The 27,116-nt window shown below is 37.9% G+C and overlaps 1 protein-coding gene across 1 annotated transcript in view; it reads right to left on the minus strand.

The window, feature by feature from the left end:
* CLCA2 (chloride channel accessory 2) overlaps nt 1-27,116 on the minus strand; it is a gene marked incomplete at its 5' end in the record, with an annotated part of 90,888 nt that overhangs the window by 60,485 nt on the left and 3,287 nt on the right. The window contains 11 exons of the mRNA XM_081258907.1: nt 1,766-1,999; nt 5,524-5,694; nt 8,793-9,063; nt 11,303-11,527; nt 13,520-13,626; nt 14,445-14,622; nt 15,726-15,956; nt 19,338-19,565; nt 22,019-22,178; nt 23,190-23,298; nt 25,946-26,096. Coding sequence (XP_081115033.1) covers nt 1,766-1,999; nt 5,524-5,694; nt 8,793-9,063; nt 11,303-11,527; nt 13,520-13,626; nt 14,445-14,622; nt 15,726-15,956; nt 19,338-19,565; nt 22,019-22,178; nt 23,190-23,298; nt 25,946-26,096 — 2,065 coding nt within the window. The remainder of the gene's footprint in view (nt 1-1,765; nt 2,000-5,523; nt 5,695-8,792; nt 9,064-11,302; nt 11,528-13,519; nt 13,627-14,444; nt 14,623-15,725; nt 15,957-19,337; nt 19,566-22,018; nt 22,179-23,189; nt 23,299-25,945; nt 26,097-27,116) is intronic.

Below are 27,116 nucleotides of genomic sequence, written 5' to 3' on the forward strand. Positions count from 1 at the left end.
CCCACCTCCCAATCTTTTGTCACTTGAGGTTTCACATTATAGCAAGCTTGATCTGTTTCAGTCATCCTGCTCATAAGGGCCATTTATGTGAATGTATGAAATCCTCTTTTCCTTTCTAAAACCCTTTGTAATACCAATTCTAAACTAAAGTCCCATTTGGTTGTATTTCTTCTTTTCAAGCCATTCATAACCACTGATACTTCACATTCACTTTGTTTCTACTCTTCATTCAGTGTTGTAGTTGAAACCACCAGAGCTCTTGAAAAAAACAGTTCCCAGTAGTAATGGGAGTCTGAGCTTGTGTTTGTCTCTTTTAACACACAACTGTGCTTCTGAGGCAGTGAGGAAAGAGGAAAAATACTGGGTGGCTGGCACCATGCTTACTTTTACATAAAGATGGGAATGAGTATTGGTGGCTCCTTACTTCAAATAAGAAGCTAGAGAACTCTCTAACAATGCAAACCAGGAGCCCAGAAAACTTACTGGGCCCACTTTCTCTTCCATTTTTTATTTTATATGTCATCTCAGTTCATCTTTACAATACTTTATGAAATAGATAGTTTTAGTCCTATTTTCCACATACGCAACTGAGGGTAATAGAGTTTAAGCAACCTGCCAAAGATTAAACAGCTGGACTTATAGCCAGAGTGGGAACTACTTTTTTTCTAAAGTTAAGTTACAGCTGTTTCCATTATACAAGTGATATGCCCATCCCACAGTTTCAATCATTTCACATCTCCAAACTTTAAATTAGGAAAATCCTTAATTTAGAATGTAAAATGTTTCACTTCCTTCCTATCTGGCAAGAAGAGATAGATTGTGATAACAGAATTTTAAGACAAAACTACAATATTGACTGTTTCTCAGCAGTGCATAATTATTTGTAATTAAGATGTCTTCTGGAGAGAGTAGTAAACAGAACTATAAGCCAAAAAAAGATGATCCAAGTTGAAAGCAAGACTGGGAAAGGCCCATGGTGGTCACTGTTATTGACCAATATTGATGAATTAGCTCTCAATAGAGAAGGTTGGTTCCTACAGAAATCTTAATCAGACGCATCAGGAAATAAACCATTTAATGTGTAATCAATGATAATCATGTTCTGGTAATGGCAAAGATGTTGGAAAGGTTATTCTTTTAGAAAACTTTTTCTGTTGAGTTGCTGTGGGGATCAAGAGATGAGGTAGGTGGAAGCCTGAAGGCTGGCATAAAAGCATTAGAAAAAGGAAAGTAGCAAAGGAACTCATCAATGCCCAAGCAAGGGGTAGAAAGCTTCAAATCAGGGAACTGGTCCCAGCCTCCCTAACAAAAATGATGACCAGAAGTAGGAGAGGACAATGCACCAAGTATTTCATGACTTATGGGAATTATTCCCTTAAACTTGACTTGTAAGCCCTTGAATAAACACCATCTAATCTTCAGAAAACTAATCACCTTCAGTATTTGAAAGTCCATGCTCTGTAAAGCAGAACCCATTGCTTCTGACTAGACCACTGTTACACGTGGTATTTATGTTTCCAACAAAGGTTTCTGTATTAGTGTCAGTCAGTTTACCAGGGCCTCGTCAATCCTGGGGGAGCTGATACATTCTCTTCCTAGACTCCAGGATACATGGCCTTATCAGCAACTCAAAGCTTTCCATACAATCCTCTACAGCTTTGTCATCTGTAAGCCCTCAAAGCTACTTTTTACCCAACTAACCCCTGACATAGTTATTGGAAATGCCACCTTGTAGAAAAATAGGTAATGAAAGCAAGAAACCTACCCTGGCCCTGATCAAAGTCTTCTCCAGGTGCTGTCCAAGATAAAGTCACCTCTTCTTCTGCTTTTACAGCTTCCAGGTCAATAATTTTGCATGGCGGAAACACATCAGGATGTGGGCCAGCTGGAATGCCCAGCACAAAAAAACAACCCCCTGAGCTTATTCGGCTAAAGCCCCACTTTTGCTCTTCCTCTCTCCTGCCCACCGATTTTCTTGGGGCATTCATCTGAATATTACCTGTGATACCAAAGAAAAGAATAGCCAAAACAACAAATTACCATCTCCTGAATAGCTTGTTTTTGCAGATTATTGAGAGACATTTTAAGACTTTTTTTCCTTTGCTACATCTTTAGAATAACAGTTTGTTTATTCAACAATTCATTCATCCATTCATTCATTCCATAAATATTTTTAGGGCATATGCTATGCCAGCAATCACAGACAAAACAGTATTGCTCATGGAATTTACAGTCATATTTATAAACATATATTTATAAATTGTAATAAATGTAAGAAGGAGAAAAGGAAGGGTACTATGAATGTAAATAACACAGTAATATAATTTAGAGTGGTATTAAGGAAGTAACATTTAACAATTTCCTAAAGGATGAATAGAAGTCAGCCAGATAAAGAGTGGAGGTTAAGAATATCCCCGGCAGAGGGAAGAGGTTGTGTAAAAACTTCTGAAGTGTGGAGAAGAGCTTTGCAAATTAGAAAAATTTAATTAAAGCAAGGAGGAGAATAGTTTGAGATGACACAGGAGAGAGAAGTTCAAGTAGGACCTCGTGGGCCATTGTAGTGGTTTTAGAGTTTAATCTTAAACGTGCTGTGGGGAAGCAGGGCAGTGACATGATCACATTTGCTCTCTGACAGGTCACTCTGGCTGCTCTCAGTGGAGAATGGATTCTAGCACAGGAAGCAATGAGGCCACTGCAACAGTCCAGATAGGAGAAGATGGTAGCTTGGGTTGGGTGATAGCAGTGGAGAGGAGGCTAGTAGGCATTTCGAGATGCATTTTGGAGAGAAAATCAGCAAAAGCTGGTGATGGATTTGAATATGGAATGATGAAGAAGGGAAAGATGGTGAACAAAAAGAATAGCTCCCAGGTTCCTAAAATGAGCAAATGGGAAGAGAAACAGGCTATGGGGAGGAGACTAACTATTTAAGTTACAAGGTTTGTGATTCCTATAAAACATCTAATTGACGATGTCAAGGAGCCAGTTAGATATGGATTTTAAGCTCAAAGAAGAGGTTTTAGCTAGATTTAATAATTTTGAACCTATGAATTAGGAAGTTATAGGCATATAGATGTTATTAAAGCCATATAGGTTGGGCCTCCCTGGTGGCGCAGTGGTTGAGAGTCCGCCTGCCGATGCAGGGGATACGGGTTCGTGCCCCGGTCTGGGAGGATCCCACATGCCGCGGAGCGGCTGGGCCCGTGAGCCATGGCCGCTGGGCCTGCGCGTCTAGAGCCTGTGCTCCGCAACGGGAGAGGCCACAGCAGTGAGAGGCCCACATACCGCAAAAAGAAAAAAAAAAAAAAAAAAAAAAAAAAAAAGCCATATAGGTTAATGAGATTACCTAATAAGAATTTCAGCTATAAAAATAAAAAGTATTTACTAAGTGCTTGCTATGTGTCAGGCACTTTTTAAAGTACCTTATATTATCAACTATTTAATTTTTCAGCAATGCTATGAGGAGAGTACAATTATTGTCCCCATTTTTACAGATGATGAAACTGAAGCACACAGAGGCTAAGTAACTTGCTCAAAGTCACACAGCTAGTAAATGGAGGAACTAGGTTTCAAACCCAGGTAACGTGGCTCCAGATAGAAGAGTGAGAAGAGAAGGTTAAGACTAAACTTTGATAATTGCCGACACTTAGAGGCTTGGTAGAAAAGAGAACCTGGAAAAAGAGCCTGAGAATAAAAATTCCAGAGAATAAGAGGTAAGCAGGAGAGTGTGTTATCATAGAAACCAGGAAATGGCAAAGGAGAAATCAATCAGCTGTGTCAGGTACTGCTGAGATCAGGTAAAATGAGGACTGATATGTGTCCTTTGGATATAAGAGCAGGTAGTCATTGGTGACTAAGGCCAGAGAAATTCCAGTGGAGTGATGTAGGTGGAGGTCTGACTGCAGTGAACAGAGTAGTAAACTGGAGGTGAGAAGGTATAGTCGGCAGATTTAGATTTAATTTCAAGGAACTGGATGACAGGGAGTAGACAGGTGGACAGTAGCTTAAGGGGGAGCCACCAAAATTTCTTTTAATATGGGAAGTAATAAATCATGCTTGAATGCTCTTCAGAGGACATGCAAGGGAGAGCTCTCAAGGACCCTTGATAAGCAGGCTGGGTAGCATCCAGAGCAGATCCAACAGAGGTACTAGGGAGGAGAGGAAGGAAGTAGATGCTGCTGTGCCTAGAGATTTGGTGGTGTGAAAACAGAGCAGCTCACATTTTTCAATGCAGTGTACTCTCAAGGTCATCACCTGAAAATGAGCTGATAAATGAATGTTATGTGAGGTAGTCATGCCTAGGGAAATCTAAAATTTTCTTTCTGTGCTATCAAGGGCCTATATGAAGTACACAGATAAAAGCAGAGTTGGATATGACTTTTCTATTCTCAGTGTACACTTGATGTTGATATTTGCATCTTTTAAATTCATGGCTTTAAAAAAGATACTAGATCAGTGAGTAGCCTGTAAGCTCCTTGATAGGAATCAAGTCTTATTCTACCTGGTATCCCAAGTTCTTAGGACTAAACCTATCACCAAGGAGGCCTTCAAAAATGTTTGATGTATAAATGAAAGAGGGAATATCTACTTAGAATTGAAGTATTACATCTAGATACAAAATCATATCTTTGTAGTAAAACTGTGTTACCTTGCAAATTGATTTACATTGGTTTTGAAATAATCCAAATTATTTTAAATATAGGTGAGAGTAAATTGTGTTCTAGGCAACATTAAAAATATCAGGAGATGCAAATCCACTATAGCATCTTAATTGTTTTCTACTGAAAAGTACATATAGTACAAAAATATAGAATCATGTTATGGTATGGTCCAAATGATTAGTTATAGCTGCTAAAATACATGAAAAATATTCGTAAAGATTCTGCAGTTTTGCAAATAAGAATGATTCGAAACATTTTTTGAAATTATATTTAAACACTACAGCATATTTCTGTTTGTTATACTTTAACCACTGCTTCCCATCAGGAACTATTATAATAATGGTGTTTAAAAAATATGTGTATCTTCTATGTATTTGGCACTTTTATCTTGAAGGAAGACAGAACATCTTCAGGAAGCCCTCAGTTTCCTGTAATATCCACACACATATTTTTTCAGGAACTCATTTCCTGTGTGGATTATTTGGGCTATTTGCTTCCTTCTTTAAACTGCTAACAACTTTTTGCCTCTTGCTCTTTCTTCTGTAGAGGACGTACAGGCGCTGGAACTAAGAAAACTCAATAAATCTCTTTGCCTGGTAGTAATTCTAATGAAACAGTCACAAGAAAGAGGTCAAAATAATGACTAAAATGAAGGTAGGAGAAATCTGTGGGAATTACCTACTACCTTCCTTTTATCTACTATCATGAATCACTGAGGATTAAAGAGATAATCAACAAATTATGCATTGATTTATATAAAAGAGTTTTGAGATTCACCTCTCCCTCTGATACATACACACACACACTCATCAGAAATATAGACATTAAATAATGTTATTCAAATAACAGTTTTAATGATTCTTACCATTTGTTATGTAACCTGGTATGTACATAGCATGACTTCCTGGAATAGTGTGGGCTAGGGCACTTATGCTGGGAGAATGATTGACATGCACTTTCAAGCTATATCTACCATTTACAGCAAAGGAGAAAAAATACCTCGAGTAAATTCCATCATTTTTTATAACATCAGCACCTGTTAATATAAAAAAACCTCAATGTCAATACTTATCACAGTTGATTACTAATATTTAATTAAATCATTAAAAATAAGATTTATTCCCCTTGTTCTTCTAATTTTAGCATATGCTGTCATGCTCATAGCTACTTTTGATATTATCAGGTGATTAAAATTCCAATGGCTCCATAATTTCTCCTTGTGATTCCTTAACCTCTGAAAAATTATTTTCTAAAGCTGAATGAGTTGTACCTGCTTCAGTGCTAATAAAGCATTTAATAATCACCTTTAGCGCTCTCCTTCCTATCACTGAAAATAATACTAGGTTTTCATAGAAACCAAGCACATTCTTAAGCCTATTTATAGTCACACATCCTTTTGAAATAAAAGCTACTCTGCTCCCAGTGAATAAATATATACGTACATATACATACTTTCATGCAATTTCAAGGGGTTTATGAACACCCTGAAGCCCTGATGAAAAAAAAAAAACTTTGGTAGTTGATATAATAGTGTGAAATTAATTTCCTCATTAGAGGATACGTGGATTGTTCTAGATTCGAAGGTGCTCACTGACTTGGAGTTTGACAGGCTTTGGTTCTGTCCACTTCAGGAGGATGTGCCTTGCTTCAGGAGGCATTCTAAAAGCTTGCCTAGTGCTAGACTTCTTTCCTTTTGCATTGGTCCTCAGAGAGTCATTCAGTTCCAAACCAAGCCCATGACTGAATGGCAGCAAGGCCTAGATTCCAGGGCACCCATGGGAGATGCAGCTTAGCCCAAGTGCAGATCACATTCACTCTTCAAGTGCAGGTGGCCACATGGGGCAAGCAGCTTGTCCTATTCTAGGGTCAATTCACTTCTCACACCTCACACCCAGCCCTGTTCTCTAGCATTGCATCATTACTAAAGTGCTCTAGAATCCTCACTAGAGAGGCAGGTCTGCTCCTTAACATGAGAAAAATAGGAGTATATTTTATTAAAATAAAAAACACTAAGCACCTTATGATCACAGTAGTTTTAGAAACCTTTTTTATCTACTGGAAAGAAATCAGATCTTGATATTTAGTGGTTTAATGATTAATAAGGTCTATCTTTGTTGAGAAATGATAAAGGAAAATCTCTTCCTGCCACAGTTAGCATTGCCACCTCTTTTAATCATTGAGTCAGAAAGAAATGGGAAAGAACACTGGCTTGAGTGTCAGGGGATTTGTTTTAAGGTCTGGATCTGCCACTTAGTAGCTGTGAAACAATCCCTCTGTGCCTCAGTTTTCTCATCTATAAAATGGGGATAACATCTCACAGGGTGGTTGTGATGATTATTTGAGAGTGTGCATGAGAAAGTATATTTAAAATTATAAAATATTTTACAAGTATAAATTTTATTATTGTTCATTAATTTTATTAGCAGATAAGTACTATTTCCATTATAAACATAATAAGTATTAGACAACTATGTGCATGTGTGTTAAGTACGGGGGAAAAAATCTAAATTTACACTTCGGTGTTTAAACAACCTTTTCATTGTTTCTTTCATCAGGGTATAAATTTTGACATCAAACAAACTGAATGGTTCCAGGGAATAAATATAAAAGCCTATTGAGGTGCTCTTTCCTAAGACAGCAGGATCTGTTCCCAGGCCAGCCCACAGGCTGGGGCTAGGGAGGAACATTCTGCAAAGTGTATTTTTGGACTATATACAAAAAGTGAAAGGTGTGGCCAGGGATAAGCAATCAGAGTCTGAGAAGTTTGTTTGGACCCATTCCAGTAGGCAAAATAAAAGGACTTCTCTAGTATCCTCTGAGGTGGACTTGAACTAAAATCCTTTAAATGAACTTTTGTTTCATAAATGTCATACAAGATTGCCATGGCAAGATACTAATGGGTTGCCAAACATAAGACTCTTTTTTTTAAAACTTTTAATTTGTTTATTATTATAATTGCTTATACTTAATTGGTATATACATTTATTTCTTTAATCTATTTATTATTCTCTACAAACAATGCATTGCCTCATAGCCTACACGTAGGGCAGACCACATTAAAGCACCGCAGAACAAAATTCTGCCTGAAGTTATGGGCTCAGGAGAATCACAGCAAAATAACCTACAGAGATTTTTCACATAAATTGTCTTGTTTTAAACAAACGTAAGACTCTTAAAAAATTTTTATCTTTGAAACAACAAAGGGAAGGAATATGATTTTACTGGTAGATCAAACATTGGGGCTGCCAACATAAACTCTGAAGTCTATTGTCATTCTGAGAATTTAGTTTAGGAAAAGAACAGAACAGAAAATATAAAACAATAAAGGAGCTTGTTTTTAAAAGTTAAAACAAGTTAGTCAGAAAGAGTCCAAGTGCTGCTCTTTGCCCAGATTGATGCTGTGGTATCTGTGAGGTATGATGATGAAGTTCTGAGCTCTCTCTGTGCAGAATGAGTGCTTTGAAGTAGGGTTTTGTTTTATTTTACTTTGTTTTCCCAGTGGTGAGGAAATCTCTATCCTGATTCCACTAAGCTTGCGGCTTGGTCTTCTCGTGACCAAATAACACATGTAAAAGGCCATGGCTCTGCTCTCTCATCAACCCAGCTACTTGGCTAAAGAACAGTCTATGGTCAACTCAATTTCCAACTTTCTCTTTAACAGCCGGGCAAAAGAAGAAGAAATGGATTAACTGTCATTGCATCTCCCTTTTTGGGTTTTCATTTGTTATTTTAATTGTCCAATATGATTATTTCAGTGAATAGGAAAGCTGGTGAATCCTAAAGGAATGTGGACATGCCTGTTCCCAAGTGGCCTTACTGAGTGTGGTCAGTGTCACTGGACGAGTGGAAGCCAAGACCTAAGTGTTGGGCGACTTCCTCCCTCCATTCTGCTCATGCACAGCCACTCTCCACAAGGAGACTCTCTTTTCCCAAGTTCACATTTGCTTTCCCTGAACAGGTGGAGACCTGTAGCTACTTAGTATGTCAGTGAGTCCATGAGAATTTGAGAATCTCATAAGATTGGGTGAGAAAAATAATTGAATTGGAAGAATTTTAAAGATAAACTTAATATTGATACTGCAGCATCAGAACAGCTCTTGAGAACATGAAACATTACATGATATTCCTTGTTACCTGCTCCATCATCAAAAAGTTTCAGCGTAACAGGATCTGCAGTCTCTGACTCAATTGTAGCAGTTACAGTGGCATTGAGAATGGGATAAAACCCCTTTCTCACAATTGCATAAATTGTCACAGGATGGGGAAAATGGGTGCTGTCTCTTTCCACAAAGGCTTCCACAGTGGCAGGGGGCACGGCTGAGCGGGAGGCACCAGAGGTCACTGTCACTTTCAAGGCTTGAGGAGAATGATGGGTATTGTTCAGTGTGTAGGTCCATAGCCCGGGCTGCAAAACAAAGACTTCGTTTGTCAAGTGTGAAGAAAAAGATCAACCCTCATTTTAAAGTGTAAACTTAACTTCGTAGGGTTTTTTGTTCTTGTTTTGTTGATATTGCATTTTCTAAAATACTACAAAAGAATGTCAGGAAGAGTAATGTTGGTTAAGAGATAACTAAATTCTGTATTTACATGGCTTTCACTGTACAACCCACTTTCACTGTTAGGTAACTCTTTAGGGAATTAGACCCTGAATTTATTTTGGGGGAAGGACACATCTTGATTCACATTTTTAGAGGATAACAATGTGTCCAGCTTCAAAGTACTTGGCAAATATTAATCTGAGCCCCTTCACCCTACAGGAGGTTCAACGTTTTTATACCTTTTATATAATGGAGAAAATTACAGCAAATTAAGTGGGCAATTATGATTTATGTCGATAACCTGGAATAAAAGGCAACAGTATCCTTCCTTCCCTCCACTTCTTTCAATACTCCCATGCCCAGAAATCTCAAGCACAAAACCCACATACACTATTAGGGACCAAGAAAAGGAACACTATTTTAAATAGATCAGGATTGCACAATGTCTATGTTGAGCAATTTATAGAAGTATTGCTGAATGCCATTTTCCTTATCTGTCTGGGCTGCCTGGGGGAAACCTGCAAACGAATGTCTGAAAGAAAAAAGCTTAAACTACAATGTAGCAGAAATTTGTTCTTTTGATAAAAGTGTACATAAGTATTCCTTTTTTCGGAACTCCTGTTGCTGCTCCTTCTTAAATCCTGGAAGTAGCAGGAGGAACACAATCAAGCAGGATGAAGAAGAGAGAAATCAGTGGGTTAAGGTTTGACTCTGGAAAGTTAAGATGCCACACCCTATCCAGTCTTCTTCTTGGGATTCATGTGCTTTACCATTTTCCAGTGAAGTCACAATTCAAGCATCAAGATTATCTACCTATCTGGGTTTTTTCTGTTTGGTTTTGCTTTGTTTTTTGTAATCATAACATTAGTAACAGACACGTGGTAGAAACCTCCACGTGAAAATTCCTCTGTGGGTGTAAGAAGTATTTTGATACAGGGTACCTAATCCAGACAAAGAGGTCAGGCAAAAGCAGCAAGAAGTAGGTAAAGTGTTCCTGGTCCTTGTGCACAGGTGTGAAAAGAACATGATGCGTTTGGAGAAAAGTTAAGTAGGGGCAGAGCACAGGGTGTTTGGGAGAAGGGTTAGGAGATAAGTTTGGGGTTGGGGAGTGAGAGGTACAAACTAGGGTGTAAGATAGGCTTAAGGATGTATTGTACAACATGGGGAATGTAGCCAATCTTTTGTAAAAACTATAAATGGAAAGTAACCTTTAAAAATTATATAAAAATAAAGCTTTTCTAAATTAAAAAATAATTTTTAAAAAGAGCTAAGTTTGGGCAGAAGCCAGAATATGAAGGGCTTAGTATATACTAATAACCCCATGGATTTTATCCTGAGACCATCAAAGAGTTTTGAGTAGGAGAGAGGTTTGATCAGATTTGTGCTTCAGAAGGATCACTCTGATAAAGGTGTTTGAAGAGAAGGATGCTAGGCCAGAGGAAGAAAGGCCAAGCAGAGGATATCAACAGTGATGGTGGGGGGAGGGAGGGCCAACAGACCTGAAGAGGGATTGCATTCAGGCAAAGCACAGCCTTCCTGTGTAGTTTCTTCTGTCCAGAATGTTATTCACACCTCTGGCCCCTTAGGCCTCCACATTTACATTTTGATGTCTTCACTTCCTGGAAGCATTCTCCTTCCCCCAAGCCTGCACATGCCTCCTGTGTGCTCTGAGTACCCTGTTCTTATTCTTATTATGGCACTTTATTGTAAAGCACCTAGAACAAGACCCTGCACATAGTAGGTGCTCAAAAACATATATATTGCATGTATTTATATTATAAATTCTAAGTAGAGGGTTTTTTCTAAGTATTCGATATAGATTTTGTAAAGAAGGAAGTAAGCAAAAAGAAATTATTTGTACTACATAAATACTAATTTCCACTGTTGAAGTGAGAAGGCTTTGGTGTCCATTATTTAAAGTTTTGAACATACCTTAGTAGTTCCTCTTAAATTTTGAACATTCAAAAAATCCCTCATAAATTTAAAGTAAAATTTTGATATATCAGAATAGGATTTCCTTTACACAATGCATTTAATTCTGTGATCCATTTGAAAGTCATGTAGTTGACTAAATGTTGTCATTATGAACAAGCTTACAATACCTACCTTAGCAGTTCCTGGAATCCAGAGGCGAGCAGTCCGAAAAGCTAGATTGGTGGTAAAATCATCTGTGTAGTATTTTCTTCCATTAGGATCAAATAATACAATCTCAGGGGGACCACTGGTCTGCCATGTGACTAGAAAGGTAGTGTCATTGCCCACACTGTGATCCACAGTCACAGTGTTTTTCAGTTGATGGTGAGGTTTAACATATTCACCTATACTTTCAAGCTGTTCGAGAGAATAGACATGTGAAAGTTTCTAGCATATGCATAATCATTCCATTTTTCCTTTATTTTTACGACAAATAAAAATGAATCGGCAAAAATAAAAAAAACTATTTAACTTGGACATGTCCTATATTTACACAAATTATTTTTCATGTAAAAGTACTTTGCTTAAGCAAAGTGTTATAAGTACAGTAAATATAAAATGTTTTGTTATAGCTAGTACATGTCACTTCATTAATCTTTATCAAGAGATTTTAGCTGTTCTCATACTTCTCTCTTATCCAAATCAACATTAACCTCAGAGCAGAAATTAAAACAAGCTTTTTTTTTTGACATTTTTTTGTGAATGTGCTCTAATTAATTTGTGTATAATCTGTCCAGATACCTTTATGTATTTTAATAAGAAATCAGACATTGGGTTTCAGCAGGGTTTAGTACATTAAAAAAATCATTTAGTCATGATTTAAGCTGTGTGCACTTAAATAAGCTGTGTGTGCACTTGTGTGTGTGTGTGTGTGTGTGTAACATGCACAAAGTGCAAACAGATGCCGGGCACTGTGCTAAATGCTTTATATGTATTATCTAACCCAATCCTTATGAAAAGCCTCTGAGATAAGTGCTATTGTTACCCACATTTCCCAGATGAAATGACAGGCTTAGGGAAGTAAGCTGTCCAAGGTCACATAGCAAAGAGGTGAAACAGTCATAGAGCCCAGGCTGGCTGACACCAGAACCCCTGCGTTCAATCGCTGTGTATTCACAAAGAATACCAGTCTATAAATAACTTTGAAAAATCATATTTATTAAATAAAACATTAGCAACACTGTAAAATTGCTCAGACTTGTAAAGAATGTAAAATTCTGTTGGTGGATGACAGCAAAGACATTGTGGATTATTTGTTCAACTCAATTGAACAAGTGTCCGTGGACTGCTGATTACTGTGCCACGTTCCATGCCGGGCTCTGAGCTGTTGAAGGGGATTAGATGTAGTTTCTGCCCACAGTCTAGAGGGGCTAATGACATGCAAATAACTGGGGAGAGGTGGCCAAGTCTGGGAACCAATTTGAGTCATATGAATAATGTTTTGCTAAATTTGTTTTACTTTTTTAAACATTTCTTTTTATTTCACATTATTAAAGAGAAAATCAAAGGTAGAAAGATTATTCAGAAGAGCCAATTGTAGTCTAATCTAAAATATACATTATCATTTAAAATTCACCTTTTTCCACTTCTAATGACAGAATAGTGGTTATTGACTTTACTCTGTACATATAATTTTCATGTTAAATATTTTCTAAGAATAATTTACTGATTTCATTGCTCCCATCAAGCCATTAACTTGGCAGGTTCACTTACCATCTGTGAGGAAACAGCAGGTGAAATTTTATTCAAAACATTATTCAGTTATATTCAAAATATATTTAAAGTACTTTGAAAGAAAAAAAAATTGGCCCTTTGGAAAAAATGGCTTGATTAAAGGAAGATTTTGTGAGCAAAATCAAATAAATTGTGGTAGTTGGAGAGATCTTTAGGAATTTCTAGAATTGAATGAAATGGTTGATACTTTTTATATGAGGGAGGAGCTTCAAGGAAGTTTTTAAAGAAGCAAAGTAAAGTGGATTCTGATTGATGGCTAGTTTGAACTAAAACTAAAGCCACTGATTCTTATTTTAATTCTGGGCCTTACCTCTACCCCATGTCCCACCCCCAACCCCATTTTGAGCCACAAGGAAGGAGCAAACTCTTCTATAGACCTTGAAAAGCTGAAGTAGCAATTACAGAAAATGACTCCTAGGGCTGAGAAGTAGACATCAGGTAAAGATGAAGCCTGGTTCTGGTGATGTCAAGAAGCTCAGTAAAAAGCCTTCTTTTAATGTAACAAGGACTGTTACATATTCAAAGAAGGTTAATGAGACAGCACAATTCATCTATTTTCCTTGCTCCCCCTCCCCTCTCCCCTATCTGTAAATATAATATTGAGGAAATTCTGACCTGAATATGTTGTTGAAAAATGTCTCCGGTTCCAGAGGAAATTCTACTGAAAGCATCAAGCATGCTATTGGAGTTGGATTTATCTGGAACAAAGAACTTTAAACCTCCTGAAATACACAATTGGGATGCTAGCTATAAAATGTATAAAGTAAAACAAAAGATAAAATGATAGGCCTTTTCTAACAAACTTCCTTTGTTTAAGAGGGTGAGTTTGGGGAAAGTAGGAGCTGTGCTTGACTTGCTTGGCATGGCATCCTATAAGACCACATGGTGAGCAGGCACCCCAAGGCAGGTGGTTTTCTTTGTTCTATTCATGGCTGTAATTGTAGGGTCTAGAGCTCTACCCAGTATGCGATAAAAACTCAATAAATATTTAATTAAGGTAATTCCTAGACAATCTAGGTTAATTGCTACCCATTTATATTGCTATATATTTACATTTACATTCTGAAAACATTATTTTCAAACATAATTCAATAAAACCTAGCTTTCAGTTTTCAAGTTAGCATATGCATTTTTTATTCAATGTGAGGAATATAAGATAAAATTATTCTGTGCCTCATTTAGAACAAAAAAAGATATGTGTGTAATCTTGTATGTCTCCTTATCATAGAAGTTAGTGCATTTAAACATACTTTTATCTTCATGATTATACATGCTCAGGCTGGTTTAACAAAGAAGTAATAATAATATTTTCATTAGATGTATATAATTGGCACTTTCTAAGGAAAGTATAAAAAAGTCAGCAAATTTTTGACAGAATTTAGCAATGATTTTTTTTGTGTGTTTTTTCTTAAGAAAACTGTTTATAGTTTTTTCAATTAAGCCATGTATTCTGTTGACATAATCTGAGTTTCATGGTGGTTCTTTGAATATTCAAGTCGAAAGGAAATGCTCTAAAATATGTTGCTAGAAATTTACCTACCTGTAAGATGTGATAATTCCTCCAGGTTTTTGACCGCAGATGAACCCAGGGCAATGGTATGAATAGTTGAACCACTGTTGAGCACAGTGAGGAAGCAGTTGGTGATGTGCTCATCATCTCCACTGGTCACTAGTATCATCACAGAGCCGAAGGCTTTTCCATTCAGTTTTTCAACCATCTGAACACAGGGTATCATTCATTTGGAAGGAAATGTGATTCAGATTGCCTTATTGAGCAGGAGAATTCACTCTCATTCCAAATTCCCCACCAGGGGTCATATTCCTCTTCCAGGTCCTTTGTAACTTCCCACAGTCTCCATGACCATCTCCACTCAGTCCTCACCTCACCCCATCACAGCACTTGTCACCCTACATGCCATTGCCTGCTTACTCATGGATAGGGCTTCTTCCTGTTCAAGTCACTATGAGATACCCCTAGCTTAGAATAGTGTCTATCATAGAGGATGTGGGAGAACATTATTATGTGAGATCCTTGCTTCTGAGATCCAATAAGTGGCCAATAAAAGGACCTAGAGCAGTGGTTCTCAACCTTGGCTATACATTGGAATTGGATGAGAACTTAAAAAATTTTTAATGGCCAGCTCACACCCAAGATCAATTAAATCAGAATCTCTGGGGGTGAGATGCAGGCACTGGAATTTTTGAATCCCCAGCTGATTTCAATGGGCAGCCAATGTTGAGAAACACTTGGCTGTAGGCAGTAACAATTGCAATTGTGTTCTGCCTGCTACCAGATGTTTAACACATGGCTGTATCCTCAATGTCGAATCCAAACTTATGCTGATTTAGGTGAACTCTGTTATTCTTGAAATACCTCTGACCTTAACTGATACTCATATGTTTGAGGTCTAGTATGACTATAGGCAGGAGGCCAGACATGCTGATTTTGATTGGAAAACCCAAGGGTAACAACAGCCACAGATGGAACAGTCCCAGATGGATAGGGACAGTGTTAGAAATCTTTCTGATGATGCTGAAGTCCCCCAGCCTTGATCATTGTATTCACTTATTTACTCATTCCTTCAAGAAATTTTTCTTAAGCAACTATTACATGCCCTTTACTAGACACAGGGGATTCAGTGGTGAGAAAGTCGTGGTCCCTGACCTTAAAGATAATCCATCATTACTTTCCTATACTTGAGACTCATGACCATATTGTAACAGATTGCCCCAATTCAGAAGCAACCTCAGATACAAAGTGAGGGAAAGGAAAGTGATGGGAAAGGAAAGTGATGGTGAGGCTTGGGGTGCTCTACTGTACCTCAAATCCCTTCCTCAGCCCTGAGCAGATGCTGGTTTCTGCTTCAGCTGACACAGTGGCAGGCAGATAGGAAACCAGCAGCTTTCGGTCATCATCATTGTTAATTTGGTGCAGCTGGGCTCTGATTGTCCCTTTGCTATTAAAACTAGCAATGCCCACAAAGGTATGAATTTCAACAATCTGTGTCAAGTAAAATTCTGCTGCTTGTTGCAGTTGAAGGAGTCTGTCGGCCTATGTTGCAGAAAGGAAAAAAGAAAGGTAACAACATTTGGTTGGTAGACAAAAGTATAACTAAGTAACTCAATTAGCAAATATCTCTGTTAATTCTTTAGAGATGTCAACCTGTGATTTTTTGAGTTGTAAAGATTGACACTATGCTAGAATATTGTTTGATTAAATGCAGGCTCAAAAATGAATGCTTTTCGGAGTGGGGGGTATTGGTTTGGAACTCTGCCCCTAAGAAGCTGTTCATGATTTACCATTCCATAAGAACACATACATCCACCATTTCTCTCCTACCTGATTCAAAGATCTGTAGAAACAATAGAGACTTGGTTTGTAATTGCTTCTTTTAAAATTCATCCTGGGTAAGAGAAACATTGCAAAGATCTTATGGTAGAGAGGAACAGCAGTCAGGCATCTATCCTGGCACTACTCTCTGTTATCATGTTTATCTTAGGCTGGGCATTCCATCTGTAAAGTGAGGGTAATAATAATCTTTCTTACTTGCTAAAATAGAATTACCATGAGGATCAACTGAGATATGTATATAACAATAGTTACACCTTGCATAAGTATAAAGTAATGTTAGTGACCATGTTTGGGTAGGTGATACTAGTGATGAATTCATTAGGGTCACTTGTTTTGAAGGCTGTGGGAGCAGCAAGCTGAGCTTCAATGACCACCTGTTCAGTGATGATTGTGGTCTCTATCTCCAACCTAGACATCTCCCTTAACATCTGGACCTGCATTTCACACTGCTTAGGAAATACCACCAATTTAACCTCTCACAGGTATCTCAAACTCTATACACTTTGAATTCATTGCCCCCCTTCCCAAATATTGTTTCTCTTACAATATTGAGAGGTAACTTGGTAGAGTGGATAAAACAAGGACTTTGAATCCTGCCTTCAACTTTTACTAGTAATGTGACCATAGAGAAATTACTTATCTCTTTTAGCTTCAGTTTTCTCATCTGCAAAATGGGTACATAGTAAGTACTTAGTAAATACTAAGTATTGCTAACATCATGGTCATGACCTCTACTCCTAACTAGTGAAGCCAGAAACCTGGAACTCTCTTTTATTACTCCTGTGTTACCAGCCTCCATATCCTTGAACAGGTCATATCAATACATCTTAAATTTCTCTCAAATTCATACCATCATTCCTTTCATCACTCATTTTCATCTTATCTGTCATTTTTCTAGCCCAAGCCATTGTTACTTATATCCATACCAATTGATGTACTTCCCCTGAAAAAATTCTACTAATTTTGCCTCTCAGCCACCTGCATACACTCTCTTCACTGGAATGCCTTGCCTCACCTCACCCAACTGGCAAATATCTACTTAGGCTTCAAGACTCAACTCCAAGTTCATCCTCTCAGTGAAGTCTTCCTCAACCACTCTCCTATAACCCAGATGCTGCCAATGCCTCCACAGCAATTCACACCTCTGTGGAGCCTTGTCACATTGTATTGTGTTTATTCACATGTTTGTGTTGTCTCCCTCATGAGATTGTGAGCATTTCAAAGCAGACTCTATTCTGTCATCTCTGTATCCCCCAAGCCAGCACAGTATAGGCACCTGATAAATGAATGGATGGTCATGATGGTTCAGTGACACTATTGGCAGGAAAAGGGAGAGAAGTTTTCTTTGCCATGAGCTTGCTACTTTAGGCTTATTTCTCTTCTACTTCTCTCAGGTCTTCTTTCAAGTACAACTGTCTTTCCCTTTCACTCCATCTGTTCTTGCTCAACAGAGGCAGATAGTCAATATAAATTACTCTGAGATCATATTTGAAGATCATACCCTAGTCAACTGCAGGGAGGCAAGATTACAAAATTATCTAGATGCTGAATGTGTTAGTGATATTCCTCATATTTTAGAGACAAGCCAAAAAAGGCAAATTTTCCAGGACTACTGATCCAGAGAATACAAGAGGATAAACTCTCCCCTAGGACAAGTACTATAATAAAATAACAGTTGCCACTTATAAACCAAAAACTTCATATTCAGTATCCCATTTTCCCTTTCAACAACACCATGAAGTAGTTAGTGGTGCGCTGGTAAAAGTTTAAAAACTGGCTTTCTGGTAAAAAGAGAGAGAGGGAGAACCCTGGATTTGTTGCAATTTCTATGGGGTAAATATTCTCACTGTGGCTGATTTAAGCTGTCAACCTGACATCGCTGAGTGCAAAGTTGGGAAGAGATATGTAGGAGCAGAGTCATAGAGATGATAGACCAGAAATAACCTCAGGAGCCCAGATCGGGGATCAGCAGACATTTTCTATAAAGGATCCGATAGTAAATATTTTAGGCTTGGTGGGACATATATTGTCTTTTACAACTACTCAACTCTGCTATTTAAGTACTGAAGCAGCCATAGATAATATGTAAATAAATGAGCATTGCTCTCTCCCAATAAAATTTTACTTATGAATGCTAAAATTTTAATTTCATATAATTTTCATGTGTCCTGAAATTTTATTATTCTCTTGATTTTTTTCTAAACCCATTCTTAATTTTCAGGCTATACAAAAGCAGGTAGTTACTGACTCTGGGCATAGATAATAGTAAGAATAGTAGAAAAATAATTAGGAAGTAATGAGTTTTGAGCATTTATTATGCTTATTTCAATATATTTTATTTAATTATAACTCTACATAGTTTATTTTTTAATAATGGCTATATTTACAACTGGCCTGCAAATTTCCTGAAAATTTAACAATTGATTCCTGTGAGCCAGTATGAACTGGCTCTGTCACAACAATGAAATAGGTATAGTTATCTCTGTTTTACAGATGAAAAAACTCAGAGAGGTTATTTGCTCTTGATTACACAGACAGTAAATGAAGGAGGCAGGACTTAAAGCACATCTGCTTGATTCCAGAGACTAAACCTCTAATTACTGTCTAAGAATTCTGGAGCTTTGGAGAATGGGTTTCTAGAAGGCTGCCAGATTGCCAGATGAGTGAGATATGTTTCTCTGTACACAGTGACATAGAAAATACACACATAATGGATATGCACACTCACTGCAAACTCAGTCTATTGCCTCGGCCATGGTTGTTTACCACTGAGTGGAATGTGGTCAGAAAGGAGCCTTCCTCTACATGTCAGAGTTTTGGAAAGGGTTTTGGTTGGAAAAGGTTGCAATTAGTAGCAATAGTGAAGGCTGGGAATTACCTGTGGATTTCATTTATCTGCGTTATCTCAATATCTGGGCCATATTCTGAATTTGTTTCTCTCATACCCAAGAAAAGATAATGCCCATGACTATTCCAAACGTTTGGCCTCACCCTTCCCTTCCCTTACCCTCTGAAAAGAAAAAGAATTAAAAACTGATAGAAAAAAGTGATGGTTTACAACTATTTTGCTTCAAATGTTACCTTTGCCATCTTGCTGGACACATCCAGCACTAAACAGACCACTTTGTCGCCAGCCTGTAGGAGAGAGAATGTGGGAGGAGGCGGAAGCTCAGTCCCTTTCATGGGAAAACTGTTATTAAAGTCATCAGAGTCTGTGATTACATCCCACGTACTTCTGAGGCTGCACATTTGGTTCTGCAGGTTTGGAGCCTCTTGGGTGTGGGTACTTGCATTACAGAATTCAACCACCTCGAAAAAGAATAAAATAAAAGTACTCAGAAAATAATCAGAAAATAAAAGTACTCCTCTCATACTAGACATACTTCTCATTCTCAAACAACTAAAGGTAAGAGGAAAGGTGAGCTGAAACATGAGAAATCAGAAGTGCTACAGCTATGTCCTTCTTTACTTCAAGAATGCCATTGAATTTACAGATAAACCTTGGCACCCTTTGCTTGAAACTCTGGCACCCATGTGGTACTGAGGTCAACCTCTATTAAAGTTTTTTTGCACTTAGCTAACAGAGAGTAGACCGTGTATAAATATCTTAGGCTTTAAAAAAATAAAACAAACTCTCATCTTCCTTAGCATGATAATGTGTTAAAGAAAACACCCCAGGAGATGTTATCTTGATCAGCCTATTCCTTAGAATCATATTTAATAACCACTGCACCTTTATCTATTGATCAATAAACCTATATTGAGCTAGTTCAAATATTGACCCCTGTAAGACTAGGATAAGGAGAAAACCAACTTAAATCTATTTCCTGATCTTTCTCCCCATTTGGAGATATAGCCATAATTCATACAATAAAACCTAGGCAGCACCTCTTTTAAAGGCATGATTCGCATTGCCAAGTAATGTGTTATCTACTTCCCAGTGGCTATATTCCTATGAACAGTAGATGCTTCCTGCTAACAGAGCTATGGAAGCTTAGAGGTAAAAGAAATCTTACAGATTCTCTAGCCCCAACTCTAATTTCTTAGAAAAGGAAGCTGAAGCTTCAAAAAGTTAATAATTGCATAAGAACATGAGTTTCTTAGTAGGATGGGGAGATATGATAGAACCTGTTTTGTTGTTGTTGTTTGTATGTTTGTTTTTAACTCTTTTCTTTATATTTCATGACTATGGTTAGGAGATGGTAAAAGTTTTCTGACTGGATATTAATGAGTAGGTGTTTCAAATGACCACAAAGATAGTACCTAGCCACAAACAATGTGGATGAAATAACATGGAATTAGCTTGGCTTCAGATATTAAAGCTGTAAATTAAATTAAAACCATAATGAATTGGACAAGAAATATGAAAAAGCACCTTAAAGTTACAGAATGACTCTTAGCCTTGACTAAAACCAGACTGAAGAAAAAAACTATCTAAAAAAAGTATGTGTCAATCCAAGGAACATTGGGTTAGTCATAGAAACAGAAAACTTCACAGAGACACTGCCCACAGTGTTCCCAGCTCAATGGAGAGGACGTGACCCACAGATGTGATGAAGCTGGAAAAATGTATCAGGTTATGAAGGCTGATGTGACTAAATCTCTGCATCTCCTAACTCCCTCCTTTCTGACTCCACATTCTCAAAATAAGCCTCTGGGTAGAATTTGGCTGTTCCGTGCTGCTTCTGTCAGAGAGAAAATGAACTGGCTAGAGAATGCGAGTGTCAGATCTCCATGACAGAGTACTCTTTTTAAATAATTTTAAAAATGTGTTCTGGATTCCTACTCAAGTCTCTTGTCAGTTAACGTGGAATACTGACAAGATTGAGTTTCTGAGCCTGCAAAGCTAAGGGTTAGTTGACTTCCCTTGGTAACACCTGTCTTTTCTTTTTAAGTTCTAGAATATGCAAAACAAGGGAAAGAGAATTAGAGAATTCCATTAAAATAAGAGTGGTTTGCTACCTTAAATGAAGAAATATAATCACACGTTACATCCCTGTCATTAACCCGGTACACTTTCCTGTGAAAGGATATAGGAGCACCACCATACGAGCAATTTATTTTGAAGACTCCAGGTTTCCCCTTGTTAAATCACCTTCCCTGGAGAGCAAATAATCACTTTTCTAAAGGAAACAATTTTTACTGATCAGCTTGGACTGTCGAGGGGGGGCGCTGAGTTTTTTTTAATCTGTAAAGTAAAAACTAGATGAACTGTAAGGTTCCCCAGGCTCCAAAACGTAGTGAATCTTTTTTCTTTTCTTTTTTTTTTTTTTACCACATCGGATCTTAGTTGTGGCATGCGGGATCTTTCATTGCAGCGCACAGGCTTCTCTTTCTCTAGTTGTGGCATGCAGGTTTTCTCTCTTTAGTTATGGTCCGTGGGCTCCAGAGCACATGAGCTCTGTAGTTTGCAGCACACGGGCTCTCTAGTTGAGGCACGCGGGCTCAGTAATTGTGGCATGCAGGCTTCTCATTGCGGTGGGCTCTCTTGTTGCAGAGCACGGGCTCTAGGAGCGTGGGCTTCAGTAGTTGTGGTGCACGGGCTTAGTTGCCCCTCGGCATGTGGGATCTTAGTTCCCCGACCAGGGATTGAACCCTCCTCTCCTGCATTGGAAGATGGATTCTTTACCACTGGACCACCAGGGAAGTCCCAAATGTAGTGAATCTTAATTGTCTTTTTGTTTAAATACTTAAAACATACCAGTCTATCTTGGGAAAAGATGGAATCTTGTAAGAGTTTGTTATTCTAAGGCCATACTTACAGAAGGTAAACTTTGCATGAACATTATCGATGCAGTTGCATTTTGGGTGCTATTGTATATAAACATGCATCCTTCTTTGAAAATCTTGCTAATAATACAGTTTTCTTGGGGGCAAGGGCCTCTTTCACACAAGAAAATGCCTGTGATGTCAGATGAACACCTAAAATAGGAAGAGACATTGGGTCTGTTTTAGAAATGCTTATGTTTCTTTCTTATTGGCTCATAAAATAATTTGTTTCTAGGATCGTAGATTGCTAGATACACAGAAGACATTTGAAAAACTATTAAGAAAGGTCATTAATTTACAAATGCACTCCACTTGATTTTAAAGCATTTGATTTTGATGAGAGGCTCTGTATTGCCAAGGGCTTTACCAGCTGAACAGGGTCAAAGCAAAAGTCACCGAGAAATCAACATGAACTTTTGGAGGACCGAGGAAAGTCATGAGTGGTGGTATCCTGAACTAGGGCTCCTTTGAGTTCATTGCCATTGGACATCAGAGGAAAAAGAGAATGAACATCTAATGATGATATTTAAAAGGATTCCTTCCTATATAAGCAGCCTCAAATGCTGTCAATGGGATAAAAAACCATCTAAATTTTGGGAGAAGAATCAGTCAATAGCTACCAAAATTACAGCTAAAATTACCCTATGACCTGGTAATTCTTGGAAGCTATTCAATAGATATACAGATCTGCCTGCATATAATGGAAATAACTTATTTATAGCATTATGACTTGTAGTAATAACAAAATATGGTGAACAACTCATTTGTTCAACAATAAGGGACTGGTTTAAAAATTATGGTATATCCATACAATGGAACACTATGCAATTAAAAGAAAAAAGAGTGAGGAAAAATATATATTCATATTTATTGGGATTTTCCTGAAGAAACACAGAAAAAATAAATGAGAAACTAATAAAAATGGTGATCTAGAGGGGATGAAAGGGAACAGGGTGAAGAGAGTGGTGGGAGTATGCTATATAAGAGTATAACATTTTATATTGTTTTGGCATTTGACCACATAAATATTTACCAATTTTTTAAAAAATCCAATAAAAATTTTAAACTGAAAACTGTCAGTTAAGTTTTGCAGCCATTATAAACTCTATTTTAGAGTAAAAAAAAGTAAACAGTGAATTTTAAACATGCAAAAAAACCACTAACCTTGTTACTTTAATTTGATTTTGCCCATTTATGTAGAAAGGTTTCTCATTATTATATTCATCAAACACACCCCAACGGAGATGAGCCCATTCATGAACAAACACTCTGCCTGTGGAAGAGAGAGTTTTTGTTTTGAGTTCCTAAACTTTCAGCAATAGACCTTGCTAATCAGTGAATACGTAACATCACCTGACTATATATACTCATTCCGAAGGGTTGACGTGCAATTCTTCCTTCCACTTTCCTCTTCCCCACCCCGTTCCCATCTCCTTCTGCTTTACCCCCACCATCGTAAAAGAGGCAGTGTGAAAATATGTTTAGTCCTGGAAGTGCAGACCAGTGATTTACCTGTTGCATATCTTTTTGAAATTAGTGAGGAGTCTCACATTCTCTCATTTCCCTAAGGAAGCTGCCTAAGGGTTTCTATTTAGCTTTATACATGTCCATAAGTTCAGGATTCTGGGAAAGGAAAAGAAGCATATGGACTGAATGTTCAATTCAATGGACTGAATGTGTATGTCCCCCCAAAATTCATATGTTGAAATCCTGACCCACAATGTGAAGGTGTTAGGAGATGAGGCCTTTGGGAGTGATTATTAGATCATGAGGATGGAGCCTTCATAAATGGGATGAGTGCCCTTATAAAAAGACCCCAGAGAGTTTCCTTCTTTCTGTCATGTGAGGACACAGTGAGAAGATGGCTGTCTATGAACCAGGAAGTGGGCCTTCACAGACACCAATTTGGTTGGTGCCTTGACCTTGGACTTCCAGTTCCCAGAACTGTGAGAAAGTTCTGTTGTGCATAAGCCTCCCAGTCTATGATATTTTGTTATAGTAACCCAAATGGACTAAGACACCAAACCAGCAAATAAAGCTTTCCTATTCTTCAGTTTGTGTTATCCAGGCATGCCTGCAACTTTTTTTCCTGTAGATAATTCTCCTGTCTACAGCAATGATTGAAACCCTGGGGCCAGGGAGGGAAGAAGGAGCAAAAAGGATCATAGAACCTCCTCACCAGCTTGGGTGCTCCTTTCTCTTTCATTTTATTCCTGATTCTCCATGTTTATCTTCAACTCTTAGCTCATGAAAATCCTCATTGTCAGCACCAAATTCTTTACAAGTTTATCTCTACCTCTCTAAATCTTGTATTTTCTTCAATGTTCAGCTAAAAACTGACTTCTCCCCAATAGAAATTTTCCAGATTAATTCCCCACCCCAAGTACACTTTTCTTTCTGAATTCTTTTAAGATCTGGGACCCCAGGAAATGTTTGCTGAGTTGACTCAGGCTATGGCATATTATGCAATTTTTGGACCTTGGAACATAGGAAGGAGGGGAACAGTCTAAGCCGAAAGTGCTAAGGAAAAGTTTCTGCCTGCTCATGGAATTTAGAAGTGCTGGTGAAGTGATATATTTGTGCAGAGATTATCAGCACCTCAGAGTTACCAGGAAAAAAAGCCATTTTTATAAAGTTTTATAAAGTGTTTTATGAAGTGTGTTTTATAGAGTGTGTGGCTCCACTTCCTGCTAGTTATTCAGAGGATAATAAAATCTATTTAGATTTAAATGGGGGTAAAAGTGAAAACATCATTTGAAAGGCACTGCTGTACATTAAAATAAAAAAAAATATTAAGAATTGGATAGTTAGCCCTTGACCTACTCATTTTTTCTCACCACAGTTTGTTTCTCAGATCTCATCCACTAAATGCCAATCTCCAAACCTATGATGCTGGCTTCACTGTCAAACTCTAGTCACCCTTCTTCCACCACAGGCTGGGTCTTTCCACCAGCATAGTCCACTTTCTTCACAATCACTTGCCTAAATCCAGACTTGTGGATTTTCCCTTTAAACTGGTCCCAAACCTGGTGTGTTCCTTAATGCTGCCCCCCCCCAAACACACACTCCTTGAGTTTCACTATGAAGCAGTTCTGACCTCTGTTTCAAACTTTTCCCCCTCTGGAATATCTCTCATTACTTAGAGTTGTTAGGATTAAGTTGAAAAGCAAATAGCACAGCACTTGGCACATAGAAAATTCTCTTGTTCTTGTTACTCTCTTTCTTGTCCTTCCCATCTCACTGCCTTCAATCTTACTCAAGTCTCATTGCCTCATACCTGGACTTCTAGTTATTCTCCTGATATCCAGTTTCTCCCTCATTGATCTGAGGGAGTCAGATTATCCTCACAGCCAGATTCAGCTTCTGAAAACCCTGCTTGGATGGTTTCACTCCTATGTTTATAAACCTTAAGTTGTGACTTGCTAATTTGGGCATTTGAGGCTCTCCATAACCTACCCCATGTGCATTTCAGCATTTTCTCCCACTATTCACTTCCCACAGTCTTTCTGCACCAGCAGTGGGGTCTACTGTGCCCATCTCTCAAATATGCCCTGGATTCTTCTGCTGCCACGGTTTTATTCATACTTTTCCCACTCTTCTCTCCCTTCTTTCCATTTATCAAAATTATATTCAACCTTAAGATCCTCTTCTTTGTGAGGACTTTTCTGACCACCTTTAGCTCAAAATGCTCTCCCTCTTCACTGAATTCTTATAGCATGCCCTATCTAGGCCACTAATCTGGTGCTTAACCCTTTCTGGCTCACTTTGTCCCTCATCTTTTCATGGGCACGTGGCCTATCTCCTCATCCCAATGGTAAGTCCTTGGCAGGTTTCAGGTTCTCTGAGTCCCTTTTAGCATTAAGCACAGAATACTGTAAATAGTGCTGTCCATTGTCTATTTCTTGATTGGTCAAACTTACCTCGTGATCCATAGCCAGCTGTTAAGTCATCATTTAGTAGAAAGTCAGGTGTGAAATGAATGTATTTTCCCTCTTTTCCACACCCTCTGTATTGCAAGGTATATGGATCATCTCCATGTGCCCCATACCAGTCAGTCACTATGACATTTGCCTAAATTAAAAGAAATGCCTTGTAATACTCTACATCTCGACTGTAATGTTGGTGACATAAATATCTACATTTGTTAAAACACTTTGAAGTGTACATTTAAGATATGTGTCCATTTTACTGTATGGATTGTATCCCAATTTTAAAACAGATTAAAAAAATAGGGCTTCCCTGGTGGCGCAGTGGTTGAGAGTCCGCCTGCCGATGCAGGAGACACGGGTTCGTGCCCCAGTCCGGGAAGATCCCACATGCCGCGGAGCGGCTGGGCCCGTGAGCCATGGCTGCTGAGCCTGCGCGTCCGGAGCCTTTGCTTCGCAACGGGAGAGACCACAACAATGAGAGGCCCACATACCGCAAAAAATAAATAAATAAATAAATAAATAAATAAATAAATAAATAAATAAATAAATGCCTTTAGATGGAGTTTAAAATGCATTCACAACTAAATATCAACAAAACTATCTGTCACTTTCAAAAGTGTATATATTTTAAAAGCTTATCAAATTTCCATGGAGCTTCATCACTTTCTTTCGACCTTCCCATTTTCCAGGTTAAGATTTTCTCAAAAGTCAACACTGTAAAATTCTGACATTATAAATCACGATAAAACGTAATTAAAAAGTCTGAAGAAATTTTAAGAGCATTTACACATCATTCAGAGCTGTACTGTAAAATGTTATAGCCTTTTGTGAACAACTTTCTGTGGGTTCTTTCATCAGTGCAAGACAATAAGATATGTTTCTTTTAAGCCTTGTCCTTTTATTCCCATAACCAATCAGATCAGCAAAACAATTATTCTATTGAAGTTATATTTCATACTGTACCCTTACCATTTCAATTACTATTTATAAAACACAATATTTTAAGTCAGAAGCTAAAGTAAATATCTATTTAAATAACCATCTAGAGAACACAGTTTTATATACAACATTGTTCCTTTTATTTTGAGGAAGAAAGATAATATGTTGTCTCAAGACTTGCCCTTAGAAGTTAAGTATGTTGTTAACTTTTTTTTAAGTTGAT

This window comes from Mesoplodon bidens (assembly GCF_964165515.1).
Source record: "Mesoplodon bidens genome assembly, chromosome: 2".
NCBI lineage: Eukaryota > Metazoa > Chordata > Mammalia > Artiodactyla > Ziphiidae > Mesoplodon > Mesoplodon bidens.